The following is a 17,879-nucleotide window of genomic DNA, read 5'->3' on the forward strand; positions in this document are numbered from 1 at the left end:
GTGTACCTGGTAGTAGTTAATGAGCTCCTCCAGCTCGTCAGCGTGGACCACAATATGCAGGCCGCACATCTGGGCAAGACGGAACTCCTTCCCATCCACACAGGCAAAGCAGACCTGTGGGGGACAGAGAGCAAAGAGCTGAGCAAAAAAGGAGGCTTGTCTGCTGTACTTTTCATCTCTGGCGTGGATGGCAACAGACCTCCTTCCAGGTGCGGGTGCTGTTGGCCTTGCGAGCTCCGTCCACAGCAGCCTGGTACTCTCCCAAATGCACCAGGGTGGAGGCGAGGCGGCCAAAGTTGGACACGTTGTTGTAAAGCAGCTTTGCCGCCTCGTACATCTTGTCGTCATAGCAACGGTCACCCACCTAAGGGGGCGCAAAATAAGAAGCAGGAGCAGGGGGAAAGAGGAAAGAAGGAGAGAGAAATAATGAGGAAGACATTCTAATAGGGCTGGATATTATTATTATTACTAAAAGTGTAAGGATACTACCACTTTGCTACCACTTTTCAGTATACCATCGGATGTGCCTTTAAAAAATACATTAACAGATTTAACATGCAACAAATAAGGTCAAATACATAAATATCAAATGTTTTCTGGGGGTTGCCAGGTGATTTTTTGAACAGACACAAAAAAAGAAAATAAACGTAAATAATTTTTCAAAAATAAAACCCACACAAATCGGGACATTTGGTCACCCTAAGCACAAACGCAGAACGAACAAGACTATTTTGGAGCGATATGGACGATAATGGGGTGAAACCTTACATAACAGTTCATGAAATATAATGTTAAATATCTCAAAAACCATAGTGGCACAAATTATAATTTTTATGGCACAAATCAGCACAAACACAGCACGAATGGCAATGATTTTATCACATGGGGGTGCCAACTCCACAGAGGTTTGTACATGTACTGCTGCTAGATCAAACATCGGAATGACGTGGTTGCGAGACTTTTTTACTTTTTTCTTTTTTTTTTAGAAGTCTCCAGCCAAAAAGTTTGGGAACCCCTGACCTACAGGAGTAGAATATTTATTTTTAAGCGGAAAATGGTTGCATAACCTCCAAGCAAAGTATCAATATTACAATTTTCTTAATCCATCAGAAATTGAAACAATAGGATTACATCGTATAAAAGCATTATTTTTTTGTTTGTATTGAGCTTTATAGACTGATTGTGTGTGTGTGTGTGTGTGTGTGTGTGTGTGTGTGTGTGTGTGTGTGTGTATGCGCTTCCGAGAACCTACTTGTTGGATGTGAGCGTTGTTTGGTCCATTAATAAACTCCTCCAGCTCAGCCAGGCGGTTGGTCTTGGCCAGCGCGAAGATCAGCTCGGTCTCAACATAGGACTCGCGTGACTTCTTACGAGCCATCTGGAGGAACTTCACCAGGTCCTCCCAGTTCCCTGCACGGAATAATGAGCCAAGTCAGTTTTCTCAAGTGCCTCAACAAAAGCAACAGTAATATATTTATTTGAAACTCCAATGTGACGAGATAAACCAGGAAATGATCAAACAGAAAAGGAAGTTGATAACAAAAACCACATAACCTGGCCAAGGGTTAAAAGAAAACTCAATTATTTTTAACTTAGGCCTTATTTTATGATCACTGGGTCTGAGTCAACCCAAGTGATTGGTATCAGAATCTTTTGAAAAAAAAGAATAGCTTCGTCAGACTGTCGCTCAGTCATGAAATGAACGTGGTTGGGACCTTTCTCTGATTTTAGCAAGAACTCTTACTGTCCGTTTAATTTGAGTCAACATATGAGACTTTAAAGAGGCCATCTTACCACTCTGGGCTGCCGCCTGTCCAACCTCCATGTAAGCGGAGGGGTCGTCAGCCTTAATGTAGGAGTCGATGGCCTCCTTGACCAGACCTTTCTGAAGCTGGGCCTTGGCCAGCTGGCTCCACACCGGGGGCTCGTTGCACCGCTCGGCAAACTCATAGGCCCGGTCCAGGTTACCAATGTGCTCAATCAACACCTAGGGGGCAAGTTTGACATTTTGGTGATTATTTTGATATCTTGAGCAGTTAATATGAAGTCAATTTGCAAAAATGTATTTAATTCCACATGATGCAAATAAAATAAAAATAAAAATAAAAATAATAGAATAAAGTTGTCCCCATCCACTGACCTGCACAGCGGAAGTGTTGACGTCAAACTTCCTGAAGATGGCGAAGGCCTCCTCAAAGAGCTCGTTGCTGATGGCGATGTTAGCAATGTCGGGGGCGTCATAGTTGTCCAAGCGGTTGATGTATTCCATCACACGGGTTCGGTCTGCCTTGATGGCCGTCAGGATCAGCAGGTTCTGCAGGTTTCTGGAGAAACCGAGGAAGAAGGTGACAAGCTCTAATTGAAAGCAGAGTTGAATGAGCGATAGGCATGTTTGTTCTGAGCATATCTTTATAATGAGGAAAGGATCAGTTAACACAAGGCCATCACACCAATTGGGCTGGGGAGCAAAATTTGATACCTTTATGTATCAACCAAATTTCAACACGTTCTGTCGAGCTCAATACCCGAGTCTGATACCCAAGTAGTTTCTCTCTTCAGCGTCAGAAAGCCTAAAGCTAAACGGAGGGTAACGGACCGGAACAGAGTCTCTTGTGTGGTTTTTCCACCGCACAACCGAGTCGTGAAGGTACGAGTCTGGGAGTTAGTAGAACAGTATATCTATATATTTTTTCTTTCTACTTATTCAAAGGCAATATATGTATTTTATATATATTTTACCTCAGTATTCCCCACATTAAAACAGAAAATTGTTCTGTAACCTGTGCTCGCTGAAGACAGAGTTATCCAGAACAATCTTCTCCAGCAGCTCGATGAGCTCGTTGGGCAGATCAGCTGTCATGAAGGCCTTGACTGTGACTGACACCTCCTCTGGGTCCTGGGTCTCTGAAAGGGCTGTCTGGACAACCTATTGCGGAGGGAGAGCGAATTGGAAATCGGTCAGAGAGGACGGAGGGATCCGATTGGTCTGTAAAAGGACAGAGCTTGACTTGGCACCGTGATGAGTTGTACCTGGTCGATGAGAGGCCGTTTGTAGGGGTTGCTCTCTAGAAGCACGCTGGCCCACAGCTCGGGGTTCTTGCGACGCACCAAGTAGCGAGATAAACTCTTGAACAGGGAGTTCTCGTTGCAGACCTACGACATGACACGGTGTGAGTCAGCGTATGAGGCGACAACATTGGAAAAAACAAGATAAAGACTGTATTTTAGCCACTGCCCTCACGGCCTCTCACTTTGACATCTTTGAGGTTAATTGCTTCCATACCATATATATGAATGTGCTGTGTATGGTTTCAATGGAATGTCAAATTCAAAAAAGGTATGAGGCAGAATTTAAATATCAACTTATCAAAAAAAGTGAAAAGGTGGTTTTACCTCTAGAATGCATATTTCGGGTAAAAAATAACTTTATTTATAACTGTTTACATATTAATTCATTAATGAATGTCCAATTCAACTTATTGAGAGACATATTCAAAAACACCTTAATTAAGGACTATTTTTATTTGAAACATAAATCAAGAAAACAATCATATGCATTCTAAGATTTACAGTATAATTATATATAATTATAATTTATAATTCTTGAAACTTCCCGATTGTAAAAGCCATTGCCTATCACCCACTATACAGGTACTCCTCACTTAATGACCTACCTGTTTAAGGGCCCTTGGGACTTACAACCAGCTCTCTGACCAGTCTGTATTGTACGCTGCGTACGCATCTCAGCGTCAAGCATCTCATCGCGCACCACCCTTTATATACACTATATACACTGTCTACATCTCATCACCATTCTCATGGTAGAAATAGTCTGAAATAGTCATAGCACTTTAAAACAGGCTGTGCAACCCAGTAGTGAATGAACAGTGAACTGACGTTCCCACAGTTCAAGTTCAAGTGATTATTTGTCACATACATATACATACGGTCATACATATATGCAGTGAAATGTCATGACACCCGGTGATGACGCACAATAAGCTCTATAAGCTCTAAAAATACAAAAATCTGTCAGTATTCACTACACTAGCGTTTGCAATTGCCACGCCCCCTTCCCGTGAAATAACAGGGGTACACTTGTCGACCAATTCACCTAACGACCTGGTCCTAGGAACTGAACTCATCGTTAAGTGAGGAGTACCTGTATATGATAATGTGTATTACATGTAATAGTATTCCACACTTACATTAATCAGCTCCTGGTCGCACTGGCCCCTCTCGTAGGCCACGCAGGCCAGGTGGGGGTCCCTCTTCTCGCAGTACTTGCCCACCACGCGGCTGTCGTAGTACGGGTTCTCCCTCAGGAAGCGCTCGGGGTTGTTGTTGCTGTCGATGTAAATCTTGGCGAGGGCGTTGTGGGTGGCGGGCTCCTCGCAGCCCTCGTGGATGCGCGCCTCGAGCCAGGGCAGCAGCAGCTTCAGTCTGAGTTAAACACACATGCAACAACATATGCAATGAAATAAACGCCTGGATCTCCCATTTATGTTTTTATTAGAAGATGGATTCGCTTTTTTTCAACAGAGAATTTATATTGGATCCCATCATTTATCACTGTTAATAGCCCATGAACGATTTACTATTGAGAAACTTAACGCTCTGCTGCAGCTGCTCACTGTGCAAAATAAATACACTTAGATGCTAAAATGTAATAAGGTTCAGGTTGAAAAACAGCAAACCTATCCTTTAACTTTCGCCGACCGTCTCACATCCTCTCGTCTTACCGGTTTCTTTTCTCAACCTCGGCTACGAGCTCGTCGGTGGAGAACTGGCCTCTCACTACCATGATCAGGTTCTTAATCACGTCCTCAGCGCAGTCCACGTCGAGAAGGCCTCCAATGACAACTGGCAGGCGACTTGGGTTCACCTGAAGTAAACGACAGCTCCATTGAATGCATATTTCCGAGTTCCGGCTCAGTACTAAGAGTTCGGTCCCAACGGTCACAAGAAAACAAAGGAGCTGAGAAAGTTGCGGTTGTGTTATGCACCTTCTGCACATAGATCTCAATGTACTTCTGCAGGCTGTTCCGGTAGAGGTACAGGACAAGGTCGTGGACAAAGTCAAATCGGTCACACACGATGATCAGAGGCAGCTGGTCAGTCAGCTTTGCTTCCTGTAAAGATGTAAAGATACGATTCGTAAACTACCACGTGGGGTTAATGAAGAAAATAAAATGCAAGTTTTTATTACTCCTTCACCCTTTACAACTGATGTTTTCTGAAGAGAGACTAGAGGGCATTGTACAGGCTGTATAGACTCATTCTGTCACGTTACAGAAGACGTACTGATCCTTTGCAAACCTTGAGAAAGTTCTTGACACGTTCGGGATCGTAGCAGTTGCTCTCACGGCAGATCCTCTCCACCTCCTTGATCTGGCCGGTCTTGCAGGCGGCCTGGATGTACTTGAAGTGCACCTCTGGGTCCTGGCTGAAGTTGACGATGGAGCCCAGGAAGTAGAACAGACCTGGCGATGGAACAAAATAATAGAAAACAAATCTGTTGTAGGAAGTGGCAAAGAGAAACACCCCTGGGAAGGGTGTACCATCGGGTCTTCTGAGGACCAGCTTACCCTCAAAGCTTTTGAAGGATTCAAAGAGCTCAGTGAGGGACTGAGTGGAGAGCTGCTCATGGTACTTGGAGGCCACCTGGACGCAGATCTGCAGGTTCTGGCGGATGTTGGCCGACAGCATGGCCCTCAGACACTCCAGCGAGTCCTCCACCGACAGGGAGCCGAAGAAATTCACCAGCCACTGGTAGGACCCAGCCAGTACATACATTCAGTTCTGAGACTCTTGAACATTGTGGAATCGAACAATTTTAGAAACAATTTTGAGATTGTGAAAGATTGTGATCTATTCAAATAATTGAAATCGGGTTCCATCTACATAATACTTGGACTGGTCCCGTTGCTGACCATAGCTCTACTGGAGGCAGTTGCTTGCGACTGCCAAGCCATCTTAAACATAGCATATTTGATCGTTTAAAGTCGCTATAAAATGCTAACAATGTTGCACATTCACCACGCATTGCAGCCTGGTCGATCCCTTCCTTTGTGGCTCATTATTAAGGTTTTCAAGATTCAAGAGGTTTATTCATCACATACAAATACATACTTTCATACATATATGCAGCGAAATGTAATAGGTTTTGCGTGGTTTCTCTGGGATTTTTCTTTGCCCAGGTCAGGGATAAGGCTAGGCGTTGATTCATACACTGATCAACCACAACATTAAAACCACCACGAATAATCACAAATATTGTGTAGCTCCCTCTCATGCCGCCAAAACAGCTCTGACCCGTGGATGCAGGGACTCCACAAAACCCCTGAAGGTGTCCTGCGGTATCTGGCACCAAGACGTTAGCAGCAGATCCTTTAAGTCCTGTAAGTTGTGAGGTGGGGCCCCCATGGATCGGGCTTGTTGTTCCAGCACATCCCACAGATGCTTGACTGCATCGGACCCCAACCCCGACCATGCACATGATGTAGAAGAAAACATGATTCACCAGACCAAGCCACCTTCTTCCATTGCTCCATTGTCCAGTTCTGATGCTCATATGCCCATTGTACGCGCCTTTGGCGGTGGACAGGGGTCAACAAGGGCACTCTAATCGGTCTGTTGATAGCCCCATACGCAGCAAGCTGTGATGCACTGTGTGTTCTGACACCTTTCTATCATAGCAGCATGAACTTTTTCAGCAATTTGTGCTACAGTAGCTCTTCCGTGGGATTGGACCAGATGGGCTAGACTTCCATCTCCACATGCATCAATGAGCCTTCGGTGCCTATAAACCCGTCTTCAAGAACTGACTGTTAATTTGCTGCCTAATATATCCCACCCCTTGACAGGTGCCATTGAAACAAGATGAGTAATTTTATTCACTGATCGGTGTATGTGAAATGTGGGCTTGTCAAAGCCCTTTTCAGACTGTACTGAGATTGTTAACTAGTGCAAAAACACAGCATAAATATAGACTTGTCCTATAAAAGCAGTGCTGTACCTCTGGGTTGAGAAGATGCGTGTGCACCACAGCACGCTTGATGTCATACAGGTCGGTGTAGTGCTCCAGCGCCCTCTGCAGAAGGCCGGCCTTCTCACAAAGCTGGGCCACGTGGGCACGGTCGTAATGGGTGAACATCTGGTTGCCCAGGATGGCGTCTGCGACCTGTGAAAAAATAACAGCGACAAAGACATTAGAGCAAGCAAAGAACTAGGGGCCTTGACTTTCAAACAGATGGCAGCCTAAATTCGGGCCTCTGGGGAAGGACGAGGTGGTGCTTCATTCTGTTGAGTTTGTACAAGTACAGCCTGGTGGGGTTGTAGGCATGGGCACGGGTAGGTAATGCCCAACCGAATGCTCTGACTGCCCCCCACCAAACAGACACCGCTTCGTCACAATATTCAAAAATAGCTGAAAACCATTTTATTTTGTCCTTGTTGATTTGGCCAATCACAAACGCACATCGAAATAATCAAATTACTAAGTACTTATTACATACTTCTACATTTTACTCTTTGGCATACCGTGACTTTTTCGTGTGCCCCGGCACTTCTCACAAGCTGCCAGTACTCTGTTCTGCCCTCTCAAGTGGAAAACCAAGTTGACATAATGTAAAATATTTAATTTTATGGAGTTTGAGTGAAAAAAAAAGATAAGTCATGAACGGGGGATTTCTTTAGATTGTGGATTTCCGTGTTCGCATCTTTCTATTTCGCGCCTTTTTGGTCGAAACAGGTGGTTTAACTCTATCGATTCTACCAATTCTGGTGCCATCGTTGGTAAAGGCTGCTGCCCACGCTTTCTGGTTCAGGTGGATTAATATCAAATATAAAGTGTCATTAAAAACAACTTGATAAGTGGTCAAATAAATCTATAGAAAGGAAACGTTGTTCACCACCATGTTGCCGTGACGTAAGGTCTGTTATCTTAGTAAACTTGAGTGTGAGCGATCAGCTCTGAAACTTAAATGGCAACTTACATAGCCTACATGTGAATAAAGCATTCAACATTTCTTAATGCCGCCCCGCCATCAAAGCAGTCTAGAACCAGGCCTGAATACAGTACAGTTGGTTTAGGAAAAGAGCATTGGTGTGATGAACTAGGTGAATTTGTGAATAACCTGTTCTAGTTGTTGTTATTTAGTGTGACTTGCTTAATTTTCTGCATTAAAAAAGATAAAGGTGTGTCCTTATGTATAAATACACAAGAGCTGGATTAAGTGTTGCTGCAAAGACCATGTGTCCGTGCGCGTCAGATACCTGCGGCGCATGGACCAAATTCATCTCCAGCAGACGTGTCTGCAGCGGCCCCTCCATGGGCCTGTTGTTCTTCAGCGCGTCCAGTAGGAAGGACGTGCACTGCTGGATCAGGTTGTACTCCATGAAGACGTCTACAATCTGGAGATATGCAAAAGAAAGATGGAACTGAAACAACAATTTGCCTGCTGATAAGGAGGAACAAATCTGCCTAACCACACAGCAGAAACAATTCAAAGTGGAGGCTCATAGGGTTTGTGTGTGTGTGTGTGTGTGTGTGTGTGTGTGTGTGTGTGTGTGTGTGTGTGTGTGTGTGTGTGTGTGTATATATCTATATATATATATATATATATATATATATATATATATATATATATATATATATCTATATCTATATCTATATATATATATATCTATCTCTATCTATCTATCTCTATCTATCTATCTATCTATCTATATCTATATATCTATCTATCTATCTATATCTATCTATATCTATATATATATATATATGCGTCAGCCGCAGAAAACCAGACGAGTCAAGCAACTACAACTACAGTAGTAAAGGCTCTTGCAGTGAGTTTTTTGGACCTGTGTGATGTCGGCCAGCGGCTCCTCGTCCTGCACCAGCATCTGGGAGAACTGCAGGCCCTGCTCTGGGCTGATACGCATCACATTCCTCAGCAGGAAGATCCAGTCTGGGGTGTAGCCCACCTGCAGAGGTAAAAAAATTCAGTCTTTTAGTTGATTTTTGTCTTGTTTTTTTATATTACGCCATTGTTGCAGTATTTGACGGAAAAACTTCATTGATTGTGATTTATCAACAATGTGTAAAGAGAATAAATAAATCTTTAAGCACAAACCTTCTTGGCGTAGAGGACTATCTTCTGGAACTGGCCGGTTTCTGCAAAGCACTGGATGACCTTGTTGGGGACATTAGCTCGGAGGTAGACGCTGAGGGCCAGTGTGGGGTCCACAGACTTCACCAGGTCCCCGAGTTCCTCGGAGCACTCCAGCTGGAGGGACGCAGAGACAAAGTTCAGGCTTATGTGAGAGAACACTGGTAAAATAGGGACTGGAGATAATGCGGCGGTAAAACAAAGTTTGCAAGTTGTTTGGACAAATGTCTTACAATGCATAGATATAAATACATTTAATAAATGTTTCCTCTTTCTTGTTATTTAATGTGAAACACAATATTTAAAAATAAACAAACTGCACAAACAAAAAGGTTGTGATTCCAAAGGTAGATACTGGCTTATATGCCGTGCAAATGATTGGTGTATATTTGGTGACACTAGTCACAAATGCTGCGCTGCCACTAAAAAGATTCAAGATGAGTCATTCTGACAATGCCCCACCCTACACCAAATATCACTTGTGTAGTTTGAACGTCCTTGTTCATATTATTTTATGTTTAATAAAAACCAACACTGCAGGGCTTCCTGCACGTCAGCTGGGACACACCTTGTCCTCCTTCAGCCACTTCTCCAGCAGCTGCTTGCGGCCCTGCTGGAGGACGGGCCTGCACAGCTCCAGGGACTCAAACTTGTTGAGCTGGCCCTGGTCCAGCAGGATGCCAAAGTACTGTAGCAGGGGGGAGGTCTGACCCGGCTGGGCAGGGACACTCTGGAAGCGCCGGATGGTGTCCGGTGTGCGCAGGATGCCCTGTAGAGGGAAAAACATGCAAATTATTCAAGCATTTATTTCCTGTGTATAGTTTGTGATTCAAAGTTTTAAAACAATATAACTACCGAGTATAAGTTAAAGAACAAAGAAGAAGTTGAAAAACGTATACAGAGATACAAATACAAGATTTATACAAGGCCCAGCTTCTCACAATTTAAATCCTGTGATTACTTATTTTTCTTTATTAATAATCTTCTTCAAATACATCCAAACAAGCTAAAATAATTTCCTCCCACTGGCTGCTCATACAAGGTACAAGGTTATAAACATTAATCAAGGAGTGCCTGGATGGCAGAAGATGCTGAATCGCACTGAGTTTTAACTATTCTCATGGACAAGCGGCTGAAGAAAGTCTTTGTTGTGCCCGTTCTCATGCTACAGGAAATCTAGATTATTATTTTAGTCATGGTAAGATCACACTGCTCTGTACCTTGGGTGCATTTGCGGCCACCTTGGCGGCCTCAGAGTAGTTTCCTGCCGCAAAGAGGGTGTTAAACTTGCGTGCGAATAGCTCTTCGGCGCCGGCCAGGTTGTTGCGCACGGCCATGCGCAGGGCAAGGTCGGGGTTCTGGAGCACGTTGGTGATGTAGGGGATGATGTTCTCCTCCTCCACGCATACCGACAACACCTAGAACAACACACGTTCTACCAGTCATTATACACAGCTTTGCAATACAGTATTACATACAGTATACAGTATTTTATCACATTAATAGTAGAAAAAAAACTATGATTATTAAACATTAATAATATGCTTATGCCACATTCATATTACTTACAATTGAACTAAGTCAGAACCACAGTAACGGAGAAGGAAACAGTGAAAATAGATACTATATGTGATTAAAGGACATATTGTACATTTGATTGTCTATTGTGTGGAAATGGAATCAAGCAGTCGCATTCGAAGAATCGGACTCGTCACATTTCTAAATTACACCAAAGGCTTAGCCTATGCTGTGTGTAGAGTGGTATGGTGTGGAGGTGTTTGTGTGTGTGTGCGAACAGACGTGGAGATGAGATCCAAAAGCAGTAAGGAGATTAGCACACCCAACCTGCCAGACATGCTGTGCTAACGTGGCTCTAACCCGCTGCTCAACACGAGAGGACAAACACACACACACACACGCACGCACGCCGGCTCAAACGCCTGTGTTTGGAGACTTAATACGGACCTACACCGGTTTAGTGTACATGCAGAGGGTAAGACTTGAAGCAGAAAAAGACTTTGGAAATTAGTCTTTTTAAGTACACGAGCGCATGTTTTATGCGCTCGTGTACTTAAAAAGACTAATTTCCAAAGTGCTGCGTATACAATTGGGCAGAGAAATAAATAAAACAATCCTGTCAGTAAATTCATCCTTCATTAACTGTATAAACCGATTTGTGAAGAAGTTACCATTTTGTTGGCTCAGGGCCAAAAGAAATTCACAAAACAATATTTTGTCAAATTTCCCACAAGACTTATATCCCTCCAAGGTCAATACAAGGTGAGAAAACAGTGACATGTTTACTGGCTCGGGTGTCTTTACATCAATTTGAAATATATTGTCATTTTGCTGGATTGCCCCCAAGCTGCATGGGTGAGCTTTCAACCCGGGATGAGTGTGATTGCTCTGACAGGGGTGACAGATCCATCTCCTCCAGGGCCCCTCGACCAGCATCCCAGAGGAGATAAGACTGGCCTGTGTAGAGAGGCTTGCTTCCTGATGCATTTTAAAAACTTAATTATGTTGACGTTTTCAATTCATCGACAGCTATTTTATTTTTCTCTTCTATCGCTGTACCCCACCGATTCTCATTGCGCATCACCCTTTAAATACTTTGTACACTATATACACTGAATATATCTCATCTCATCACCGTTCTCAGTCTCGTTCCCGCAGTCTGTCAGTATTCACTACACCAGCGTTCGCAATCGCCACGCCCCCTTACGGTGAAATAACAGGGGTCCTCGCTTATCGACCAATTCATTTAACGAACTGGTCCCAGGAACGGAACTCGGTCATTAAGTGAGGAGTACCTGTATTGCATAATATGTATTTGTGAATTGTGACATAATTCCTCCCATAACATGTTTTCATGTTATGGGAAAACATGAAAACATGTTTTTTGACCGTAAATTACCACGAGACTTGAACGCAGCAGCATCTGTAGGACTAACAGTGGCAGAGTCCACCGTGGATTCTAGTGTAGATAAAACTCAGTCAAGTTCAAGAGATTATTTGTCACAGTCAGGGGCTGTGATCGTGGTCACTGTGACAACTCAAAGAGATAAGGAGGCGCTCGTGATTTCGGAGGATTCTTCTGTCCCCGAGGTACTGTTTACGTTTTGTCGCGTTGATACTTGGGAGGAGCGACGTCCCTCCCCGACGCTGTGAAGAAAAGCGTCCGTGCTGCGCCCAAGTCTTATAATGGTAGGAAAAACCCTGCTGTTTATTCTGGGATCATGTTGTCTAAAATGTTGGTGACATTCGTATGTAAACAAACACACACACATGTAAACACAATGGCCAATGATTGTGGTCAGAAAAATTATGGAGGTCATGTCCATATATTGTGCGTGAATTGATATAGCAATTATCAAGACAGGCCTAATCACCATCATTATGATAGAAATCTGTGAGTGGGTTTAAATACATACCTTCATACTGCAGACTCTGATATATATTAAATCAAATGGACTGTACCTGTCCTTTCCTGTTGACCCCGATGATACCAGCAGTGGGCTCGTGAGGTGCAGTCACAAAGATGGTCTCCCCGCTGATCCTGTTCATGTAGATACAGGTGCCCGTCTCCAAGTCGTACAGGTGGATGTAGCCATATTTAGTGATGAGGAAGACCACATCCTGCTTGGAGCTGATCTGGAGGACAGATGGATGCTTATTAGACTCAAAAGGGAGAATGTGCTCCAGTCCTGAAGTGGTGACTGGTAATACGTGCCCCGGTGAGGATGCTGCAGCAGAGTGGTACGTTTCTCAATAATAAAGTCTTCCGCAAGGTTGTGCCAAACACCTCTGAACAAACTTTTATACCTGCATTGCGACGGGGAAGTCATTCTGGGCTTCTGGGGGGAAGAAAACATCTACAGCCTTCTTTGGAAAAGGTTGGTTCCCAGTTGGTGGCGTTCCGACTTCGATGATGTGCAGCTGGAAGGAGAAAACATCACAAATCCATGTTATGTTGATAATTTACCTCATAAAATGGAAAACTGCCTTGGCACCAACATTGACCCATGGGACAATCTCATATGCCCCCCGTCGCATCCTTCTGCTCTTCTGGATCGAGTCCCCCTCCCTCCGTTATCGCAGTGCCGATGACTCATACCTTTCCCCCTGCCTGTCCTCGCACAGCAAAGCAGAACAGAGTCGACTCTTCGGTGTTGCTCTCCATCTTGAACTGGGCAAATCCTGCAGCGTGGCCCTCGATGGGCTGAGACACCTTTCTGTCCACGGAGTACAGCTGCATGGCTCCGACCACACGGTTTTGCTTGAGAAATTAAGAGGGACAGAAAAACAAGAGTTGGGAGCCTTTTCTTTGAATATCGCAACAGCACCCCCCTTTCACATTCTGAAGTTATCAGGTTTTGGCCAGTTGACGTTGACAGTGTTTTGTGACGCATAAGACTATGGCGCATATTGTTCCGATACGGCGATAATGATGGGTTCATTTGGCATTACAAAATTTTATTCAAGGACTTTAAAGTACTTTTTAAGCATTATTTTTTTCATTTTCAAGGACATAAAACAAATATAATCAATTTATATATAATCTTAGTCTCATTGTCTTTTATTCATATATATATATATATATATATAATTAATCTCATTGTCATCTACTATTACAAGTGTCTATTTCCAGGCATGCTGGATTATGTTTACATTTCCCTGGCATCATTCATGTTGTGTAAGCTTTTCTGGAAAATGTTTTATTACGTTATGATTTGAATAACAAAACCAAGGGGACTATCGCAGGTTTTCAATGATAGCAGACTTTTCAAGCACTTCAGCACAAACGGGGCTAGGCTTGTCCTTACATTTCTGAGGATGAAATTCAAGCACTTCAAGCACCTCAATGACCCTGTAAGAACCCTGCATATCCTGTATCCTGATTGGCTGTTAGATTACAGCAAGGTGGTCTCGTAACAAAGGGCTTTTTCACAGCCAATAATCATTGCTCACGTTCTTAACTATCAGTGTCTATGTTCCTTGAGATGACAAAATATCTAATCACAAATATTTTCCCCCCATGAGTCAAATGATGTAGGCTCACTTTATAACTATTGGGCGCCTATTAAAGCACAGCACTAGCTCACAAGTAATTTTTTTACTAATGTTTGTAAGTTGATTTCAGAAAGACTTTTCTTTTACTTTGAGGTCAAATACACTTAAATTTCTGCATTTGCAAATCTATATGTTGAACTCATGTATAAAGCTTTAATTGCATTATGAAAAATTTAAAACACAAGTTTTCCAACGAACAAAATGAACAGACTGAATAGATGGATGCCACCCTAAAAGCTAGTACCAAATAAATCATAATTTCTTTTGGTTTTGAGTGACACTGTAGGTCTCATTTGACAGACAAAAAAAAAGTTGACTACCTGTGCCGAAATGCCAATCAGTAGCAGCCATTTTTGTTTGGCGTCAGTGCGGTAGTTGATGATCTGACACCCAGCCAGACTGGAGTGCCGGTCAAAGACTTTGATTGGCTGAGAGTCGCCCTCCATGCTCCAATGGTAGACCGCGTTGTCCGTGACCAGGGCAACTGTGTTGAGGGAGATCCACTTCCAGAAGGTCACATCGTCCGTCATCGTGTGGGCCTTCATCTTGCTCTTCATCTCAATGTTGAAGATCTGTAGAGTCTTTGCAGCTGAGAATAGTCATAGAAGGTATTATGGTGCAATAATGTGGACACATCTGCTTAGTTAAAATAAAAAATAAAAAAGCTACCAATATTACCAAAAACAACAACAAACAAACAAACAAACAAACAAACAAACAAACAGACAACACATGAAAACAGTCAGGCTTTGGGAATAAATAAAAATTGAATAAGCCAAATTCCACTTTTGGGAAAAATTTTGGCGATTAGGGTTAGGTGTAAATGGCACCTAAGGAGCCTACAACAAGTTGCAATGCACCAACAAACAGGAAACCCGTTAAGTGGTGATCTGCATTCAGTTGGAGCAGCTGACAAGAAATACATTCAGTCAGGACTGAATAAACAAACCCCTTGTGATGAAGCTAACTCAGAGCTTTAACTAGCTGGATTCATGTAAATTAATCAAACCGCCTTCTGACCACCCTGAGCCAAAAAAAACTAAAAGACGTGGGCTAAAAGCTGTAATATGTAAATGAGTGTGTTTAGCTCCACATGCAGATCAAAATGTATACTCTAGTCACTGTGCAAAAGCGACACAGGTGTCAAATTATCATTCTACACGAAACCAGATCTATAAGCAACCACAATCTGCAATTCTCAATGAGGTTCCCTGTCTTATCTTCCACCAGGAACAAGTTGTACTTCACACATGTGATCACAGGTTCTGCAGGGAGCGCTAAATAAAATACAGGTTCATCCAAAAAAAAAACCAATAATAATAATTAAAATTAAAAAAGAGGGATGCAGGAGGTTTCGGGGGTTGGTTCTGAATGCAGATTAGCAACAGAAGACCACAAAGCACACAAACAGAGGTGATGATGGGAAGGTTGCCGGGGGGATGCACTCACGCCGAATCCCTTTAACCCCCACCCCAATTTTGGCTCGTAAAGGGATTATATTACTTCTGACCACATTTATTATCTCTTGAGTTATTCACGTTAACGTGACCCTGTATCTTTCTGCCTCTCCTTCCAAATTATAAATTAATAACAAACTCAACGGCATGAGTCGGGACAAAAGTCAAGGTGGCAAAAACAATTTGATAGTAACAGCTTATCTTGAAACCTATGTTACTCCTTTTTAACCCTAACCCCACAACATGTCTGACGTTTTTTTTTCTGAAAATACCACTCAGATTATGCATTCTAGCCATTATGACATGCCTCAAAACCACTTGTATTCCCGATGGGCTGTTTCAGTGGGTCTCGCCTCCCTCCTATGGGGTTTGAGCATGATCAGTAGTAGTTTTCCGTTGTATGAAGTACGTAAACTCTCACTAATCACCTTATCAGTCTTTTTAAATCTGTTTCTGAACAAATAAGCAAACCAGTTGCTAAATCTGTTCACTCATCAGATGGACATGGCCTAATTTGAAATTTTGCTCCGACTTTCATAAGGCAAGGGCACTGGTGCACTGCCGGTTACACTGCATGGGACACTGCACGGGGCTTCCTTTGTGTCATTCAATAAGGAAACGTTTGAAAATAAAATAAAAAAAACATGGTTTTGTTTGGAGAAACATGCAGGGGATCGTGCAGCCTACAGTCAACCTACAGCATACTTTTTTTTTGGTTTACGAATTTTCAAATATTTCATGTATGCCAAATGTATGTGCATAAGAAAAATCCCCTTTAATATACAGAGGCAATAGATTATCCCAAAAGTATTAGATGTGCGAGTTAAAAAAAAAAAGTATAATGTATAGTATAATTTTTCTGCGATACTTTAATTGCAGAACACACGGGTTAATAAACAACATATACTAAGCTTAAGTTTCGTAAGCCACTCAAACATAATCCTGTGAAGTAATGGGCATCATCACTACATCTGACCAAACTATTCCAACCAATATCCATGTCATTGAGCAGCCCTTATAAAAGGTGCAAAAGATGCTCCTGTGTGGTGCAAGGAAAAAAAATCATAATGAACTGAGATCACACCGATGATCAAACCCTACTTTATCGAAGTCTGTCTTTAAGATCGAAAAACACTCTCTAACCTGCGTTCCGATGGGATATTGGTAAGTTCAGAGCCCTCCGGTCTGATCACGTCGGGGGAATTCATCGAAATAAAAGCTCTATTTTTAGACGAGCTGACGAATGGTTCCTTCGGTCAAAGACAATCAGGTAATCTGATGTGAGGATAGCGTTATCCATTTTTTGAAGCATTCCCCTCTAATTTGTACATAGTTTCATCCACACCGTGTGCACACATCCCAACACAGTGCATAACAGGGTTACACTTGGACAACTCGAAAGGTAAAATTCAACTCACCGTCTGCAAACATAAGAAAGCGGTAAGAAATGAAAAAAAGAGCAAAAACAAGCAAAATAGACAAAGCGTTCATGACAGCATGACAATTCAACTGGCATCGCGACGTTCTCTAAACATCCACCGAACCGACGTCGGTGCTCTAACAGAGTCGCGAGATCAACAAACCGTAACACCGCTCAACATTTTCATTATTTTGATGACTTTTTCCATTTTTACAATACAGGAAGAAAGTTAGGCCCGTATATCAACACCACAAAATTAGAAGCGCGCTGTGACGACTCGGTAAGAGACCCGGGATTAGCGCGAGGGGACTACGAACGTCGGGAAAGCGGCGCCCCCATCTGCGCCGGGTCCCACGCGCTCACCTTTCAGGGCGATGACCTTGCTGGCCGGGTTCATGATGGCGCTGTCGGCGGAGATGGGCCGGCGGATGGGCGTGTTGGGGTCCGCCATGTCGATGATCACCACCTGCGCCTGCTCGCCCACCTTCTCCCGGATGCAGATGAACTTGTCCGACTCCATGGTGAGCGTGCTGAACCCGATGTTGGCCGGGTTGATGCCCAGGTTCTGCAGCTGAGGGCGGGAGACAGGGGGGGGCCGTCACCGGGGGGGGGGGAGGACGTTCGCGGGGCGATGGCTCGACGGCAGCATCCGAAAACCCCACCGAGGCGCTCACGTTGAGCCGCCCGAAATGAATATCGGAAAAAAACGTGAGGAAATCGAGATGCGTATACAAGCCTCTAGTTTTTAATTTATAC

The 17,879-nt window shown here is 43.3% G+C and overlaps 1 protein-coding gene across 2 annotated transcripts in view; it reads right to left on the reverse strand.

Annotated features, from left to right (window-relative positions):
- The window catches only part of LOC307235168 (clathrin heavy chain 1), a 29,651-nt gene that overhangs the window by 10,665 nt on the left and 1,107 nt on the right, over positions 1–17,879 (reverse strand). For both annotated transcript variants that reach the window (XM_080007167.1, XM_080007166.1), the window contains exons 2-24: positions 17,487–17,694; positions 14,567–14,835; positions 13,291–13,452; positions 12,999–13,112; positions 12,654–12,827; positions 10,394–10,591; positions 9,742–9,942; positions 9,138–9,290; positions 8,866–8,988; positions 8,278–8,415; positions 7,019–7,183; positions 5,589–5,769; positions 5,320–5,483; positions 5,007–5,132; positions 4,743–4,885; positions 4,209–4,443; positions 3,031–3,153; positions 2,781–2,926; positions 2,141–2,324; positions 1,795–1,987; positions 1,253–1,410; positions 200–364; positions 7–114 (exon numbers count right to left, since the gene is read on the reverse strand). In XM_080007167.1, coding sequence (XP_079863293.1) covers positions 7–114; positions 200–364; positions 1,253–1,410; positions 1,795–1,987; positions 2,141–2,324; positions 2,781–2,926; positions 3,031–3,153; positions 4,209–4,443; positions 4,743–4,885; positions 5,007–5,132; positions 5,320–5,483; positions 5,589–5,769; positions 7,019–7,183; positions 8,278–8,415; positions 8,866–8,988; positions 9,138–9,290; positions 9,742–9,942; positions 10,394–10,591; positions 12,654–12,827; positions 12,999–13,112; positions 13,291–13,452; positions 14,567–14,835; positions 17,487–17,694 — 3,831 coding nt within the window. The remainder of the gene's footprint in view (positions 1–6; positions 115–199; positions 365–1,252; positions 1,411–1,794; positions 1,988–2,140; positions 2,325–2,780; positions 2,927–3,030; positions 3,154–4,208; positions 4,444–4,742; positions 4,886–5,006; positions 5,133–5,319; positions 5,484–5,588; positions 5,770–7,018; positions 7,184–8,277; positions 8,416–8,865; positions 8,989–9,137; positions 9,291–9,741; positions 9,943–10,393; positions 10,592–12,653; positions 12,828–12,998; positions 13,113–13,290; positions 13,453–14,566; positions 14,836–17,486; positions 17,695–17,879) is intronic.

This window comes from Zeus faber (genome assembly GCF_960531495.2).
Source record: "Zeus faber genome assembly, chromosome: 9".
Taxonomy (NCBI): domain Eukaryota; kingdom Metazoa; phylum Chordata; class Actinopteri; order Zeiformes; family Zeidae; genus Zeus; species Zeus faber.